Below are 18,661 nucleotides of genomic sequence, written 5' to 3' on the forward strand. Positions count from 1 at the left end.
CAGAACTATTTCTGGACAAGTCTTTGAAACTGCCCTGTGCTTACAGCAATTAGCCCATTAAATGGCTTTTAGAAATAGCTCAAGGAGTACAGAAAGTCAGTTATTAAGTATATGTGTTCAAAAGGAAACAAGTCAAGAACAATAATGGATACAGAAATAGTATTTTCTTCAGACAAGTATTTAATTTTTCATTACATAAAACAAAAGACTTTTGAATATATTTTCAAGTGCTGAGAAGCTCAGTGCTTCTCTGTTCTTCTTGCATCCCCACGTTTCTGATAATTGATAGATTACAGATATATTTAGTTTTAATTTGAACCAATTTCCTCACACTATTTATCCAGTTGAATGCACACTGATTAATGGCAGTTCTCAACTGAAATTGCTGAGTCTTTTTTCTTTCTATATACTGGTTGAATATGAAACAGAAGATAAATAATAAAACTGCCTTTGTTTCTCAAATAATAATGCAAATGAGAACAGTACAAACTGTTCCAGTTCATCATAATGACAAAGAAAGTATATTGTCACTACTGCTTTGTTTTATTTGCAAAACTGCAGGATGTGGTATTCTACTCATGTAGAAAGCCCAAAGTAAAGACTTTTCAAACTTAAGTCAATTTCCCAGGCTTCTAAGCCTTTCAAGCTCCTTCATCTCATCTCATGCAGAAAAGTGCTGGGTTTTAAGAATATCCATCATCACACAGCAGCAGGAAATACAACGATGTAAGAGATGTCAGTGAATGTTCTAAGAAGTGATCAAGCAACAGCCAGATCAACTTTTAAAAGTTAACATATCTGCTGTTTCTCTATGAACCCTAAGGGACCAAATTCTTCTGAGAGAAGAAGAGAGATGCAAGATATCGAATTTGGGAAATGCCATTGCTAGGAGAGGTGAATAAACAGTGATGCAGCCACTTTTTAGCAGGCATTAAAGTGTTTATTTTTTTAAAAGAAAAAATTAATGCAGATAAAGTTCAAAAGAAAGGGAGAACAGTATGGGGAATGGAGTTACATTATTGCAAATGGTGTAGAAAGCACATAAGAAAAGAGTCAGTGAAAGCAAATGAGAGAAAGCAAACTGAACAGCTGAAAAAAAATTTCTTTGGAGATATACATTATGTGATAAAGACATCTAATTCTGTGATGTGTGAATTCAATCCACAACGATATTTTTTTCCAAGAAGATGCAATCATTAACCAAACACTGATATCTCTCTCTCATTACACAGTAAATGGTGGTGATTAAGCTGACACCTCTTTGCTTACAAGTATTTATTCAAACAGCTCAGGTGGGTAAAAAAATAGAGACAGAACTTTTCCTTCAAGACATTGATTTGGGATTATCAGCAAGGATTTCAAAATACAAAGAGTACAGTGCAAAAACACCTTACAATTTTTCTGGAATTCTTGAAAAATTACTTGCATTATATGAATCCAGGTCTAGCCTACAGATCCTGCATGCCATTAAAGTGTAGGCAACGTGTAGCATCATATCAAGTGACCCTTTTATTCTTAGTGAACTGGACTTACAGTAACAAAGATCAATTTTTAATTACTACTGGCCTAAAACTCAGGTACTTCCTTCATATTCAGTATTGGATATATAAATGTTAATTTCTACTTCTCTCTGACATTTCTGACACTTGCATTTACTTTTTCAATGATATTTGGGATTAATAGTGCATTACAATTCAATCCTCTTAAAAGAATGCTATGCAATAAATTGACAGTGTACAACCATAATCATTTGATACTAGATTAAAAAGCTTCACATAGCAGCACATTTGGAAATTATTAGGAGCTATGTCAACAACAGTAAAATATTTTTGGTGTGTGCTGTTGATGAACTGGAGAGTTTAACTCCAGATCTAATTGCACACCAGCCAGTAGTGTTGCAGAAAGTTCAATAACTGTTAGTCAACTATGCATTATTGACATAAACTTCTTTCAAACAAACTTGAACATTTTGATTCCATTTCAACTGGGTGCACATATCCAAAATAGCAATGAAATATATTGACACTTCATTAATTTCATAAAGAGATTCTTTCCCTGGGTGAACTGCCAAAAAAGAAAAAACCTCTGCAACATTTATCTCTTTTCGAAAGCTCAAACAATATGTACCCAAACTTGATCTTTCCCATTCAGAGAAGTAACATAAGAACCACAGAAGAAAAATTTTGGATAGATTAAGAGGGAAAATATAATTAGAAAAAATATTTGAAGAATAAATATTACAGAAAACTGTATGGACAATATAATCTTTCTCTTGATGTCACAGAACACCTCAGCACTACAGATGTACATTTCTAGAAAAAGTATCCAAAATCTTATCGGTATTTTATTTTTGTTTCACCAAATACGTTTTCTTTCTATTCACCCAAATGCATAAGCAGTCATCTCAGGAGTATAAAATGTCAAGTGATGTTCAACAATATCTGTTTTGTCAGGTATTTTCACCTTCCTCTGTTAATGGACATTCTTTTCTAACTTATACTCAAGCCTCAGGACTCTGAACTTTCTAGGCAGTTCAGCAACCACTCAGGCTCCAATAAATTTGGTTAACAGGAATCCATTAGATTCAGAGACCTTGCCATATTGATAGCTGAGGGATCCAGTTTTAAGAGTTAAAACGTTTTGCTTCTCAAAAGAAGATTGCAATCTGTATCTTGGTATTTGCCAGTTATCATTCCTGACTATCACCCCTGCAAGAAAAGATTTCTCCCTCTTAAGCAACTATTAATGCTTCACTTCTGTACTTGTGATGTGCTACCTGGATCCTTAGTTTAGCAGAATACTGAGAGAAATAACTGACTCATACATAATAAAACCTGAAAAAGGAACATATGAGTTACTTACATTTTTTACATCATTTTCATGGTGAAAGATATATTCAAACAGTGCCTGCCAGAAGAATATTTAAAACATTGTCATATTTGAGGAGAAAATTTGATAATATTCTTTTAGAGGAATACATAATCTTGATTATGCTAAGCAGAAATTAGTTCTTTGGGAAAACAATCACATTCACACATAACAAATGCTGACATTTACATTTATTTAAGACTCCAATAGACAAAAATTATAGATGTGCTACACTGTCATCCCAGGAAAGAATCTTAATTCCTAATTTGTTGCAAAAGATTAGTGGAATTGCCTCTTATCTTTGATGCTTATCATCACTTTAAAACAAAAAAGGCAGCTATAACCTCAAAGTGAATATATATTTCAGAATCTGGTACTATTTTAACGACTTTTTAACTGTAAAGTCAACTAGTGATCTAAGAAAAGCTTTTTGCAATGGACACTGAGGTGCTTACATAGTACCAAACCTACTTAAATTAAAAACAAGTTTATTAAAAATGCAAGCTGAGCAAACTTTGCCTTCGGGGAAAAAAAATGTTTTGGGATCTGTAAAATTTTTAAAAATTATTTTTAAAAATTTTTAGTATATGATAAATAAATGCTAATAATACTGTGCTTCTGAAACTCAAACACACCATCATAATACCAAGGCTTAAAGAAGTCACTTTCATCAGCTGTGCTGTGGTTTTAACTGCTTATAAGCCCACAACAATTACACAGTAAAATAACTGCAGCTTTAATTCCTCCAGTATAAAGCTAATTGTCATACTACCTTGTAGCTGTTCTGCACTAGACTATTAGATGAGTATATACCAGGTAATGGGGGTGACATTTTCAGTAAATAAAATGACATTGAAAGACACTGGATAAATAAATGGAGACTGGAAGCCTGTTCCCAAAAATGTATTATAGGTACTAGTGACACAAGGTTCAATTGAGTTGAACCTTGACCTTCTTCTGCATCCAAATCTTACGTCTTAATTGCTTCAACAGAACAGAACGTTTTTCTGAATTCATTTAATTAATTCTAAAAAAATAACAGGAGAAAATATTGCCCCATGAGGAAAGAAATACAGAACAAGACCTCAGTCTCCTAAGGGCTTCCATGACCCTTCTGCCAGATTTTCTTAGACAAAATTCTTAAAATATTTACCCTCAGGAAACTAGAGAATTACTAATGAATTGTTGGATCTTGTGAGGAAAATAAACCACAACCTACTTTTTGTCTAGTTTAGGTTAGAAAAAGACACTGAACAGATGATTAAAAGACATTAAAGAATTATAAATAGTAACACATTTATAAGGAGCTTAGATTATGTAGATAAGAAAAGAATAGAAAATAAAGAATTAGCGGGACGTTTTCTCCTCTTGTTCAATAACAGAAAAGCATTCAGTAAAAGTGTGTAAATCTAAAGTGACAAAAAAAGATGTTTTCTTGCACGGCTGGCATGAGGAATTTACTGCTGTTATGCACAGACTCTGACCTTCAAGAGGATTTAAGTGACTGAACATTCACTGGGATAAAAATATCTAGAGTTATCTTAACAAGTCTATTAAAAATCCACAAGCTAAAAAAGATAAAACTTTCTGTTTCATACCAAAGAACAGTTGCTAACTGGGATTTACCAGAGGCTTTCTGTGGTGACAGGTGATACCTTATATGTCTACTATGGTGTTTCCTGGGTAGTCTTTAACATGGTTAAAATGTGGCTAGTCAAAGACAAGCCACATTTCTGTATACTTCAAAACCTCAGACAGATAATTTAACTTCAAAAAAGATAGTGAGGTTACTTTGCAAGCACAGAAGCAGCATGTAGGAAGTATTCATATACAAACATGAATAGACTGGCTAATTATGTGAATTCAATAGTACAAGGTTTATGACCTTTATGCACTGGGAGAGGTGACAGCTCAAAAGGTTTTAGAATTTCAATCAATTATTCTTAACGGAGAGTGCAGTCTGCATTCTCACCTCCTGCTTTGGCTTTAGCCTTAATGCTGTTTTGCTTGAAAAAAATCTACAAATCCATGTAGCTCCAAATTTAAACTTAGATCTTACATTCTGTGTGAAATGTTAATGTCATAATGTATTAGCTTCATAATAATGACAAGTACACTTGCTGCCTATGGATGTTTCTATGACTGCTGATTTACATTTTTTGGCTTAAGTTTCTTTTCATATGAAACTGAAGGAAGACAAATCTGCCACAGAAAATGCTAATTAAACCCCAAAATTGTTAAAAATATGTATGTTGTTCATTCCTGCAAGCCGTCGTTGAGAATATTTCCTCTGAAAGCTAACCTACCTACTTAAATAGCATGTAGTTCGCAATCACAATGAAAAGCTAGCTGTCTTCCAGCAGAAGGACTAAGCCTAGTTTTTATGGATGTGTCTTGTGCTTCTTAATCCTTCCCAGGTATCTTACATTCCTGTAATGTAAGAAATTAAGTCTGGAAGAATCCAGACTGTAATGCATTTATAATAATGTGTCTGCTGGCTGATTGCCTCCAAGGACACAACTGGACAAAAAGCAAGCAGTATCTTTTCAGCACTGATAATGAACTGATTTGTAACTGCTGTCAAATGTTAGTATGGAAGTCATCAATTACCTCACCAACTAGAACTTGATACCTGTTCTTCTTCCTAGCTTGATTAAGAGGCCAAGGGACAATGATGCAAGCAGTGGGTGAAGGAAACAGGACAATTACACAAGATTTATTTCCTTTGAAAACCACACTGAAATGCAATGCCCTACATCAGTCTAGATCAGGCTTAAAAAGCAAAGAAATTTCCTGGCTGCTTATGAAAAACTGTTAACCAAAGTTTTGGACTGGAGGAGCTATTTCCACCAGCACATTATCAGATATTGCCAGTTTTCTTAACAGCGTTCACCACTATGTTTCTCAAAATAGATTGAATTCATATTGGTTTGTTCACCTTTAGGCTGAGAGCCAAATACAGCTCCTTAGAGTGTGTTTGATACCTTGTGCTCCCTAGAGACAATTACTTGATACATTGTGCAAAATGAGCTGTTGGCCTCACCCCAACAGTCGTTTTCATGAACACACTATACACAGAAAACATCTTCAACCACACAGCTCACTGGTTGTGTTGGGGAAAGATTCAATTGAAAGGCAACAGAATGATAAATCTTCACATAACTTTCAGCTCCCTGGCACTCAGCTGAAATCTGTAAGTTGGGCAGACAATCTGCAAAAACCTGTTCTACTGTCAGATAGTTTCACTGACCATCAATCAGATGATCTTAACTGAAAATGAAGAAGTATTCTGAACAAAAAAATGGTACCTTTTTACATAGAAAGTGTTAACTCATGCCATAAAACAAAAGGAAGAAATCCAAACATGAACATTTTTATGCCAGGATTGCCATCTATTTGTACACAGAACCACTTTTCCAGACATTAAGGAAGGTTCTGCTGTTTTTTTGCTCCTGGCTTCTTTTTTTAGTTGCCCTTCATCACTCCTAGATGCACAGCCCAAAGTTATTTACCAGTATTTACCAGAATATTTTTTCCTATATGAATGTTTTTCCTAGGTTATACTTTCACCATAACCTCTTTAGACATACCTTCAATTTCAAGTCTGGTAAACACTCTCAAAAGGTGAGTAACACACTATTTTTCTGAGGTTAATCTCTAAACCACTATTCATCATTGTTTTTATCCCCAATCCCATGTACAGTTACATTAGAATGACACCAGAAAACAAGAAAAAGATATTACAACACTAACAAAAATTGTTACATACCTTTGCCAATTTGGGTTTCTGAGCATATTTTGTTAAATTCAGTCGAGACAGATTTATGAAAGGGCCATCTGGATTTGTTATCATTGAAGCCTGAGGGGGAAAGAGAAGCTTTTTAATTGAGAAGATCCCCTACACTTTTCCTGAAGATTTTCAAAATAGTATTAACATACAAAAAACCCCCAAATTCCAAACAAAACATTTGTAGATTCACTGCTCTACTGTGCAGTATGGACTTCTCCTTTTTCTTCTCTGTCTCTCCCCACTATTGTCATACAGTGCCTAAGCACGTAGCTAGGTAGTTAGGATACATAAGCAAAAAAAATCCTCAAGAAATACTTAGGAAGATTAGTTCTTACCTTCAATAATGAGAACATGCCACATTTTGCCATTAATGTGATTTTAATTTGTATTACATATTCATGCCGGTTGCAGTTTATTAATTTTGCCAATAGAATGGGATAAATTAGTATAGACTATTCTTGTTATCTTTTGAAGTGACCGACAGAGTGCTTAGCAATTGTTTTGTAGTAGACACTTTACAGTGAAATCATGTCACAATATTTGCAAGGCCTTCCATGAATACAAATGTGTCTTAAAGAGCACAAAGAGTGAATTCAGAATTTATAAGAATCCTGGTGAACTTGTGAATTTATGTACATTTTTTAATATAAACAGACTAGCAAATGCACAAAAAAGTTATCTATTCAAACTCTATTTTGAAAAGAATTTTAAAAAATAAAAATAATCGCCTCCTTCAACCTTGAGCTTAGATACAGCTCTTAAGTAAACTGCCTGAGTTTACTTCAGAGTCACTGTGACCAAGAAATGTTCCATTCTGGGAACAGGGGCAAGCAACTCACCGTGCCCAGCCTGACATATCCCCCAGAAGCACTAGTGAGTGGACGAGCTGTGAGAGCTGTTCGAGGTGTTCTGATCGCCTGTTCCATGGTACTTGGGCGCCCACTTTGTGTGCTGGGTCTCACAAATCCTGTGATGGGTCTTCCTGATTGAGTTACTGGCCTGGAGATGTTAAGTGCATTGTCCGTACATTAAGTGGTATTTACTGATAGGGAATTTAAACAGTTATACATTAAGCATTTCATTTTCAGAAGATTTTTCATTTTTAACCTGTGACGTTTTTAAAAATAAACTATCACATACCTAACAGCTGGACTAGGGCCTCCACCTTGGCCAGTTCCAGGAATTTTCAAAGATGTTCCCGGTCCTACAAAATAAGAGCATTTCTCACTTCACTTTGAGATACTACTCCCTTGTCCAGAAGACTTCAAACATGCTTGTGTTTTACCACAAACAGTAAGCCAGAGATTTCTTTACTGAAACTGGAGGGACAAAGAACTAAACAAAAAGACAAACCCCAAATATTGCATTTTACAACTGATAAATTGATAGACGATTGCAAGAAACCTGCCAAACAGTGAATATTGGTTTTCTTTCTTTCACCCTCTCCATTCTCTTCTCCATCTCACCTGTGTGGATGCCTAATGGGATTGACCCAAACAATTGTCAGCAACATCTTGGAAACACCACACAGTGCTAAAGTAAGAAAGTTACTGAAACAATGAGATCAGGCTAACTTGAAATGGTATATTTTCTATCTGGCACTCAGACTTGAGTAAGTAAACCTAAACCTTCACCTACAGAGCAGATGGAGAATGGTATCTCATGACATTACCCCCTGGTAAGATCCCCACCTACAATTTACTGCACTATAAGCTGTGAACTCATCCATACCCAAAGGCCATCAATGTAAACTCTGAACTAGCCCGAGCCCAGGTGAACTGACATTTGATTGGGCAGATTTTCTAACCTGCTAAGTGAATGTCTATAAAATAGTTTTAAACACTCAGTTAAAAGGAACATATGACATCTATACCTTGCAATCTCTTCACTGCGTGTTACTATGTACAGAAAGAAATGAGATTTAACTTGACACAGAAAAATCTTGACAAACCACTGTTAATCATCTGCATATTTTCTATATACTTATGAACTGCTTTTATTGCAAATATTTCCAAGAACTGAAAATAAACTGACAAGTAGACAGTTTCCTTCCTTCTTTTTTTCCCCAAGATAAACCCTAAGCAGCCACCTGACTACAGCTGTATTTGAAGTTAAATAATACAAAAGAAGGTATTAACCACGATCTCCTTGGTAAAAGCAACTAAATATGCAATTTGTGCTAAAATAAATAAAAACCCTTAGGATTCTCTCTCTTTTGGCTGGACACATTTAGGATTCCTATTGCTTACTTGCCTTTTATAGCCCTGTGAATCTTGCAGTTTTTACTCCACAACAGAAAGGGTGGATAGTTCACACAACACAGTTTCTAACATGATAGCTAGGGCACTCTTCAGAGAAATGGGGAAAGTGGCTTTCAACTTTTCAGACTAGCAGACAAATTTGTTACTCTTCCACTTTCTGAACTCTTTTTAAAACTAGTGCTGTAATATAAAAGAGGCAAGATATTAAAATTCTTTTTTTTCAGACATGTTTTTTAATAACTACAATTGTTTTGAGTTTTTGGTGTACTGGGAGAATGCTTACAGGGTATAGTTCCTCTGACCTCACCACAGGCAACTCAGTCCTTACTTTGAGAATCCCAAGTCAACTAGGTATGAATAGATGTAAAAGATCACAGCAGTGCCTGTGGCCACTAGAAGTGTCAGAATTTAGGAGTGAAATTTGAGTAGTTTAACTCCTCAGTTAATGCAATAGCTGTGATTATACGCCAATTAGTACAAGTTTCTGAAAAATATGCTGTCAAGGTAACACTTTTAAACACAATTACAATATTAAATAAGAAAATTAATGGTGTTAATCATCCAGAAGTAACAAAATGGACTTTTCTGTAAAACAGTGCTCTAGGACTTTTTTATAATAAACAAGACTGATGGAAAATTAACACAGCAAAATTATTAAAAAAAACAACTGGTGGGAGAAAGATTTCATTACAAATATGTGAAGAAGAACCACAGAAAATTAATTTTTTCCCATGGATCCTATACACTTAAGTAATTATTTAATAATGCACAACTGACAGCAAAGTCATTATTAAGAGAGTTTAATCTGGAAACTAAGATAAGGGCAGATGTAAAACTGAAATGGTTATGTAACTGATGCAGAAAGATTTAAACTGCTTAGTAGGAAAAGTATGGACAATGTAGGGTTGTTCTCAGTGTAATATGAGAGGTGTAGCTCTAGTTTTATGTTTGTGAACTATGACTTTAGTGGAGGAGGATATTCTGAAAGATCAGCCACAGTGAAAAACCCAAGTCAAGACCAACTACGGCTAACACACTTTAACAGCAAAAGAAAAAGCCCAAAAGAAAAAGTCAGTAAGCACCCATTTTTATTAAGTTATATGCACAAGTGGAGTTATCACAGAATGGCGGAGGTTTGAAGGAACCTCTGGAGATCATCTGGTCCAACAATGTTCAAGCAAGGCCACCTGAAGCCAGTTGCCCAGGCCCCTATTTAGATGGCTTCTGGATAGCTCTAAGGAGGTACACTCCACATTCTCCCTGGACAGCCTGTGCCAGTTCTCATTCACCCTCACAGGTAAAAATATATTAAAATAAATAAATTTCCTGATGTTCAGAAAATAAACCTCCTGAGTTTCAGTTGTGCCCACTGCCTCTGGTCCTGTCACTAGGTACCACTGACCCCGTCCTCCTTGCACTCTGTTTAGTGATTTCTGTGCTTACCTTTTATGCAAAAGTGTAACATTAGAACACCTTAGCTGTATAAAGAAAGGAAAATCAAAGTGTAAAAGAAAAAGATGTTTCCTGTGTGTTGGTGGAGCATTGTCTGGTTTGGTGACTACAAAAGACAAGTGGATAACTAGAAAGGCTTAAGAAAAGAGTTTCAAGATTCAACACAAAAATCAAAAGATTTAGCTCAGAATGAGAAGACTGTTTAGCTTATCAAAGAAAAGATCACTGAATGATTTAATGACAGATTTAATGACACTGATGATTTAATGACAGATTTAACTATTTACTTTGGAAATATACATTTGAAAAGAACTACATATCAGGCATAAAACATTCATAAAGAAGCAACAGATGGAGTTATAGTTGATAATTCCCACTAAAGATATGGCACACTGATAAAAGCTAGTAAATTTAATAATTTACAAAAGACTGCAGGGGGTTCTCTATCTTTGGAAAATTCATATACTTTCTGAAAAATTATATACTAGCTCAGGCACACCTAGCAGATTTGAAGCATGGATAGCAATCTTATCTCAGTGATTCAGAAGAGCAGGCTACACTATTGTAATAATTTCCCTTGCTTTTGACATCTCTGACACACTACCCAGAAAAAAGTCACCTATTTTTCAGTTTCAGCATAGTATGAATATTTTTCCAGAATGCCTTATTTCTAAATAGTACTCATCAAAAAAATTTTTTGGAAGATAATCTCTACCACAGGGGACACAAAATCAAATAAAACTCTAAATCTCATTACTGTGGTGTTTTAAGACAGATACATATAATTAGTTGATCACAATGTATAAACACATCTCCAGTACTGCTTGACTGTGACCAAGCACGTAATGACAATTTTAGAAAATGTAATCAGATAGATATGCAATAGCCTACATCTACACAGACAAGAAAATCTTTTAACACTTCAAGTATCCATTCTGGCCTATGTCCAGTTCTTCCCTTGAATTCCCTGACGTGGTACATGGTAGAGAGGCATGCTTAATAAGTTATGTAAACAGAAAAAAAATAAGTTATGAAAACAGAAAAACATAAAAATAATGCCAAAAAAGTAATGGAAGACAACTAATAATTGTCCACTTAGAAGGGAATTGATGAAGCTGAAAAAAAAAGATGCATAAAAGAATCAATGGCAGAGATGAAAAACTGCTCTGTAAAGGAAGAGAAAAATGAAGCAGAGAAAAGGAGAAGAAAGAAAATCAGTTCAGATAAGGTTTGTAGGACCCAATGCCAAAAAGTGATATCTGATTGTTGTCTATACCACAGGCATATGGATAAAATTCGCAGTACACCACGGGCAGATTTTTTCTCTAGTTTCCCATAGTGCCTAAAGAAGTCAGAAAGGAGTAAAAGAAATCAACATACTGATGGAAAAAGCAAGTGACCACTTGTATGCTCACTACATTTCCTCAAATGTAGAGCAAAAGCTGACAAAGCACAATCAAGCACAGTCTGAACTCTTGTCTGACAGGTCTAAGTACTACAACAAGAACACATGGATCTCAACATTGCCATGCAACAATGAAACAATCCAAAACACGGTTTCTACAAATACTAAATGTTGTATCAGGTCACCTCTGTTTGTACTACTCCATGGCAGATGACATAAGAAATGGCCAAAAGAGCTCTTGTTGAGTCAATGTGTTTGAATAAAAGTCAATCTTACGTGCAACTTGAGCAATGGCATTTTCATCCAGGATCATCTCTGCAATTCCTTCTTGATCCATATCAATTTCATCCACATACACCATTTCTGTCAAAGCTCGTGTTTTCAGGTTCCAGGCAGCCTGAATAAGGATAAGTAAATAGTAAAATATCTTCAAGACACTAAATAAATAATCTAATCAGTTATTTTACCATTTCTTTATTAATCACTTCACAGTTTTATTAGGTAAGGTATTGACTTAAAACAGCTGAGTATATCCATCTGTCTGATGGAGGTTTAAAAGGGGATGAAGTCCTATGTTCAAAGCATCAGCTGTAGAACACTGTACAAATATATACCCTAGGCATTTCAGATTACTCATAATCTGTATTGGAACTGGAATAAAATATATTGGAATATAGTCATATAATTCATAAATACTTAAATAAATAAAACATTAATAAAAGGTATTGGAATACAATTTAGTGATCTGAACTGACAAATTGCTCCATTGTATGTCTTGAAGGATAATCTGAGCAGAGTGGAAAGGAAAGCATAACTCTAGCCTATGTGACAAGTTTTGTGTAGACTGTGAAGACACCAAATTGGTGGGCAGAAAAAAGAAAACAAGAAAGATCAGCAGCAGCCATATAGAAACACCAACAAAGTAAGTGCAGGTCCAACCACTAAGACAATTTGATATGCTTGCAATATACTCATAGAACTGGCATGATAAAGGAAGTCACAAGACCAATCCCTGATCTTCCATCACATACTGAACAGATCATCATAGATTGTCCAGAGTAAAAATCACTGCCAAAATAATTAGATTTGTTTCCTTTCTAACAGGGAGTACAGCAATCTGCTGGAAAAGCATATTCAGTATTGGCTAAGGGGTCCTTTCAAAATAGAAACAGACTGATGCTATCTTAATAGAAATAAAGGTCAAACACAGGGAAACATTTGTTCCTTAAATAAGAGGTATGAGAAGATCTGAAATTCAGGTTTATTTAATAATTCAAGCAATCATTTAATGAGACACTTCTCATTCATCCTGTCTCTTCCTCTACACTTCCCTTACACTTCAATGCAAATTTCTATCAATCATAAAGAAAATGTATCTAAATGTATCTAAAGATACTGAAATATTTAACTATTCTTTCAAAAAGTGCTTTCTTCAAGCAGAAGTAAAGGAAGGCTTCAGCCAGCTGATTCAACCACAATTAGAAATCTTTGTTCAAGAATGAAGAGAAGGGAATTCAGCATGATGATCTGAATCTAGGCCAGACAGTCATAATCCAGACCTGCTTTATTCTAGTTTCTTCTTATGTAGTAGGATGACAGCCTTTAATTAATGTTGAGATTTCTGTTAGATGTTCAGCACCTTTAACAGTTTTTCATGATTCTGTGAATCTTTAACACTTTGGTGGTACTCTGTTTTTTTCAAAGACACGTATATCTGCAGTCAACATAACTATGTCTATACAGGGAACAAGATTAGAGCTCTTTTATAGCCAGGCACGGGCTAATTTCTTACTAGAAGTAAGAAAATCTGCCCGTAGTAATGATCTTTTCCTGGAAATTGGAAGTAGTAACTCCTCTACACTAATTGCTAAAACTGAGGTCAATTCTTTACAAAGGCATAAGTATATTATTGTGATTTTTCCACTAACAAGCGAAAATGTGCTTTTAAAATCAACATGTCTCTTTGTCATTACTGGACAAATATCTGTCAAAAAATAGATTCCTTAGGCATCTCTTCCAGTCTAAAGCTCCAGTCCAAGGCTTCAGAGCCAACAAAAAATTCAAATATCACACAGTATTCCTTAATTAAACATCTGTTTGTAGATTACAGATTATCTGATTTCTCTGTGTGGGACTGATAATTTTGTTTTGTGATAAGCACCAATGTCTGGACCATATGAAGATAAACTGAATTTTTATGAAACACCATTTATATGGTAGGAAAAAAAAAGGGAAACTAATTTCAGACAACCCACACATTCACAACATAACAAATTTAGCTTGCTTAACTCATAATCAGAACAAAATTTACAATACCTAATAGCAACTAAAGGGGTACAGAAATGTGATACAGTATCTAAATACGCAGTACACACTATCTAAGTCTAAACTCCAGAAAGAAAAGTGACAGTGTTTTTCACTCAGTTCATGAGAAATTTGTAACTGAATTGAGTCTTTTCTTCTTGTTCCTGAAAAGTCCAAAAATCAAATCAAAAAGATAAACTTAGTATTTAAATTTAAATGTTTTCTCTGAACATGGTAACACACTTTTCTAAGAGCTTGTATTCTCCAATAATCCTTTCTACCATAATAAATTTTATTCCATACACAATAAAAACCCCAGAACACAGCTACATTGTGACGGATAATAATTACACTCAAGAAGATATCTGGCAGTGTTTCAGTGAAACCATTCTCTATGTAAACAAGGTGCACGAATTCATGGAGTGTAATTAAAGACCTGTAAAATATGTTACAGAGCTGTATTCAAAGATGCTATTTCACATTGCATTTAATCTCTTCTGACTGTGAGCTGGAGCCAAAAGATGCCATCATATGCAAAATGCTATTGTTATTACTGCCATTGCAATAATCTAGAGCTAATGTGGGGAGAGTGAAAATTAATTAATTACTCTCAATATTCCACCACTTATGCAAACCAACATCATGCACCTACAAGGCTACCAGACTCTACACAAGGTAGGCAGTGAGCCTGAGCTGCAAGAGCAGGAAAAGCATGAATAAGAGCCCACCATTACATGGATTAAATAAAACATGAAAGTGAGCCCTAAGAGCACAAACATTGTTCTGTCTGTGAATACACATTGTTTTCCTCCTAATCTCATCTGCAGGTGAAGGTCATTCAGTACAAGGTAGATTCAATTTAGCTTTTAGAAAGCACCAAACTGCTGAATAAAGATACAGGAAAAATATGAGAGAAATAAAATTCTATCAAATATAAAAGCTGCCTGTTCAAAATATCAAAAATCTTCCCTTTATCAAATGTAATGCCTTACCAATAATAATAACATAAAAAAAAGTTATTGAGAAGTTAATAACAAAATAAGTATTATTAAGTGTATTAGAAATCCTTCCCAATGATTGCATCTAATAATTGTATTTATGGAAAGAACTTTACCTGAAACACAGTGTATTCAGAATCAAGCTCCTGAAAAGAGAGAAAACAGAAACTGATGAATGGAAATATCGAACAATAAAAACAACAACACAACTGCATTTATACTCTGTGATGACCTCATTTTGCACAAACATTTTGTCTCTTACACACATATCTAAATTTCCATTTCATTACATTATCTCAACTTACATATGCTATGATGTCAATGTCATTATCTCAACTTACATACATTACAATGTCAATGTCAAACAATCAATGTTTTGCACAATGAAAGTAAATTTGCAGAAAGTAAATTTGCAGAAAGTAAATTTTTCTGATACCTTTGCTTTCTTGCTTCTGCTGGATCATCCTAGCCAAATCTTAGATTAACATTCAGGCATTATGAAGATGAAAAAATGATAGATTAAAAGAAAATGAACATGTAAGATGTATGCACAACTCCTAAAAATTAACCAGATTATCACACCATGGTCTTTAGAATACCTACTTAATAAAATCCATTTTATCACACTTTTTTTAGCTGCTGCTGGTGATTGCAATGATGCCACTCAAGAAGACAAAAGAAAATTTCAGCACTTTCTCATGGTACTTTTATGATGAAAATTATGTATTCATTGCATTTGGACAGTAATATTGCAAGTGAAATAAATGTCAAATTAACAGCCTATTGCATTACCCAAAAAAACAAAAGAAAAGCTGCCAGATTAAGTTTACTGTAAGTGAAAAAGCTGGAACTTGCAGCTACTCGAAAACTTCTGGTAAAATTGGGTAAATGTTGATAGGAAAAATTGTAGGTTTATCACCAATTGATGTGTAATTATCATGCTTACATAATATTTAAACTACCCTTCAGGGCTTTTGCTGTTCACTTCTAGAGACTGGGGATGAGCTTTTCCTAATGTATTACTTTAGCTTTAGACAATGGAGGTGGGAGATAGATGTTACTGTCTCTAAACCACCTTTTTTTTTTTTTTTTTTTTTTCTTCTTCTTTTTTTTTTTCTTTTTTGTAGAGTCAGATCATTTCTGCTACTGGAGGCAGTGAAAAATTTCTTGTATATCCAGCATTGTGTACATATATATAGTTAAACCAACTATATCACACTGGGCAACCTGTTCTACTGCTCACTATCCTTATTGAGAAATGTTTTTCTTCATACCAAGCCAAAGCTTCCTTCACTTCTCTGCATCATTGCAAGTGGTCCCTGGCTCCATACTCTTGATAACCTCCTTGTATGTATTAGAAGGCTGCTATTAGATCACACCAATGCCTTCTCCCAGCTCAAGCATTCCCCTGCTGCTGGCTTGCTTTGGAGCCAAGACACAGAGCTGGCCTCTGTTCCACCAGAATGGCAATGTCAAGATCAGCCCTCTGATGTTTGAGACATGGTCTACTTCTTTCAGTTTGAACAGTTTTACTTGGTAAATTCTGACAGCAGGACCTGAAATACTGGTGAAGGACATCTTCATCCTGTAGCGTACCAGAATCCTTTATAGGATTGTATTTGGAGCCAGAAAGTTGTTCATTGGTGTTGGAGTGCATAACACACATATTGAGTATTCTATGGAATTAAACATGAATTCAAGGATTAATCTCAGTTGACTGTGACATACCTGGGCCTGACTAAAGCACTGGAACTGGCTTTGCATTTTAGTTCTATTATTAAATTAACTATTACAATTCTTTAATGTATAGCAGTTGTTTTCTAAAAGAAGAAACTATTCAACTTTCTAAGTAATAAAGGGCATTGAGATATTTCAGCATGCATTTTATTCCCCATTGAGATATTTCAGCATGCATTTTATTTATACCCCACTGTGTCTGAGTATTACAGCATATATGAAGATGGCTTTAAGAACATTAAGTGGTCTTCCATTCCATATGTGCAACAGTAACTAATGAGGACAAGTTAGGAGTAAATGTCAACACTAATACAAAACCACTATGATGTTACAGATGTGTATCTTATTTTAGGTACTGTTCACTATTTTAAAAAATAAATTAAAAATCAACTAAATTTGCTTATGTAAGAGCACTTATATTACTATAAAATTCAGAAATTACATCCCTCATGATTTTGGCAAGAAACTAGAGTAGGTCAATAATACTAAAAACTACTCCACTCCCATAATTGTAGGTGAGAGTATGCATTGTTAATACAAACTAGTGCATTGTTTCACCTTTTGACAAGAAGTAACTTTGAATTTTAAACAACCCTCAAGCAGGTAACAGGACCCTTAGATTAAACAAAAGTATGGAATAACAAAAATTACATTAAAATATAATATACTTTAACATGGGTAGATGCAGCAGTTGCTACACATGCAAGTAATCCACAGGAACTAGATTTCAAATAAAGAGTTCTTTGAGAGGATTAACAAACAGCATTGCCCCGTAAGCTTGTCTCTCAAAACAAAAGCTCAAATTTATTCTTCATTTATACATAAAGCTCCCTTGAAAGTCAAGTCATTGTAAAATCAATGAAGGAACTATTTAATCCAGATCCCCAAATCCACTGAGGGCACTTTAACATTAAAATGTAAAGTCCGTTTATTTGAATACCAAAAATACTTAGAATAATTAAGGTTTTTGATGCTTATAGCCTGGAAGAGGGAATATATTACATATCTTATATTATAAGAAAGCTTCACTTTACAATTAGTTTCAGGTGAGTATAATTCAATACATGCAAAAATATTCAAATTATTCTATTCTGAAAACGTTCTTCAAATGATTAAGAGCAGAAACCCAGAAAAAAATCCCCAACCTTTACCCAGGAACAATGACTTCACTCTAAGTGTCAGTATTTTCATGCATAAACTTACAGTCTCTTGCACTAATAAGTGATTTCTGTTGATGATGCTTTTTCAAATCAAGTTCAAAGCCCGTAAACATAACCATGATAACTTTATTATGATATTACAAAAACAAGTATGTAAATTATAGCAGCTGAAAGTTCAACATGGGAGAAGAAGGGATGAATGAACAAATGCAAATCCTCATAGAAGACCATTAATCAAGTTAAAGGAAGAACAAAGGAAGAACCCTATATGTCTATTAATTATATTAGGCAAATTTTTCTATTGTTAAACTAGAGCAGGCCTCATACATGGATTCTGTTTATTGCCTTGAATCTGACATATGGAACACAAAGAGTAATCAGATTAGGTGATTAATCAGGATGATCAACAGAGACAGTCTCCTGGATTGTATTTCCTCTAGGTCAAGCTATTACTATAAACACAGAAGACAAGGCCTGTTTGCTTACAATAGGAAATAATTAAACTCAACACCAGTATTTTACTTGTTTCTATGCCCAAGTGCTAGTTACACAAAATACAGTTTTTATTTATCCTGAGTTAAGAATGTCAGCATAGAAGTGAATTCCACCAATACCATTTCTATTCCTAGTTCTTAAATAAAGAAATAAAAAGGGATATTTTATTAAAAAAAATTTCAATCTTTCAC

The 18,661-nt window shown here is 34.5% G+C and overlaps 1 protein-coding gene across 1 annotated transcript in view; it reads right to left on the reverse strand.

Moving 5' to 3' along the window:
* The window catches only part of TTC8 (tetratricopeptide repeat domain 8), a 42,753-nt gene that overhangs the window by 19,078 nt on the left and 5,014 nt on the right, over positions 1-18,661 (reverse strand). The window contains exons 2-7 of the mRNA XM_066321937.1: positions 15,195-15,224; positions 12,053-12,173; positions 7,799-7,862; positions 7,498-7,657; positions 6,638-6,727; positions 2,863-2,907 (exon numbers count right to left, since the gene is read on the reverse strand). Coding sequence (XP_066178034.1) covers positions 2,863-2,907; positions 6,638-6,727; positions 7,498-7,657; positions 7,799-7,862; positions 12,053-12,173; positions 15,195-15,224 — 510 coding nt within the window. The remainder of the gene's footprint in view (positions 1-2,862; positions 2,908-6,637; positions 6,728-7,497; positions 7,658-7,798; positions 7,863-12,052; positions 12,174-15,194; positions 15,225-18,661) is intronic.

This window comes from Sylvia atricapilla, chromosome 6 (assembly GCF_009819655.1).
Source record: "Sylvia atricapilla isolate bSylAtr1 chromosome 6, bSylAtr1.pri, whole genome shotgun sequence".
NCBI classification, from domain to species: domain Eukaryota; kingdom Metazoa; phylum Chordata; class Aves; order Passeriformes; family Sylviidae; genus Sylvia; species Sylvia atricapilla.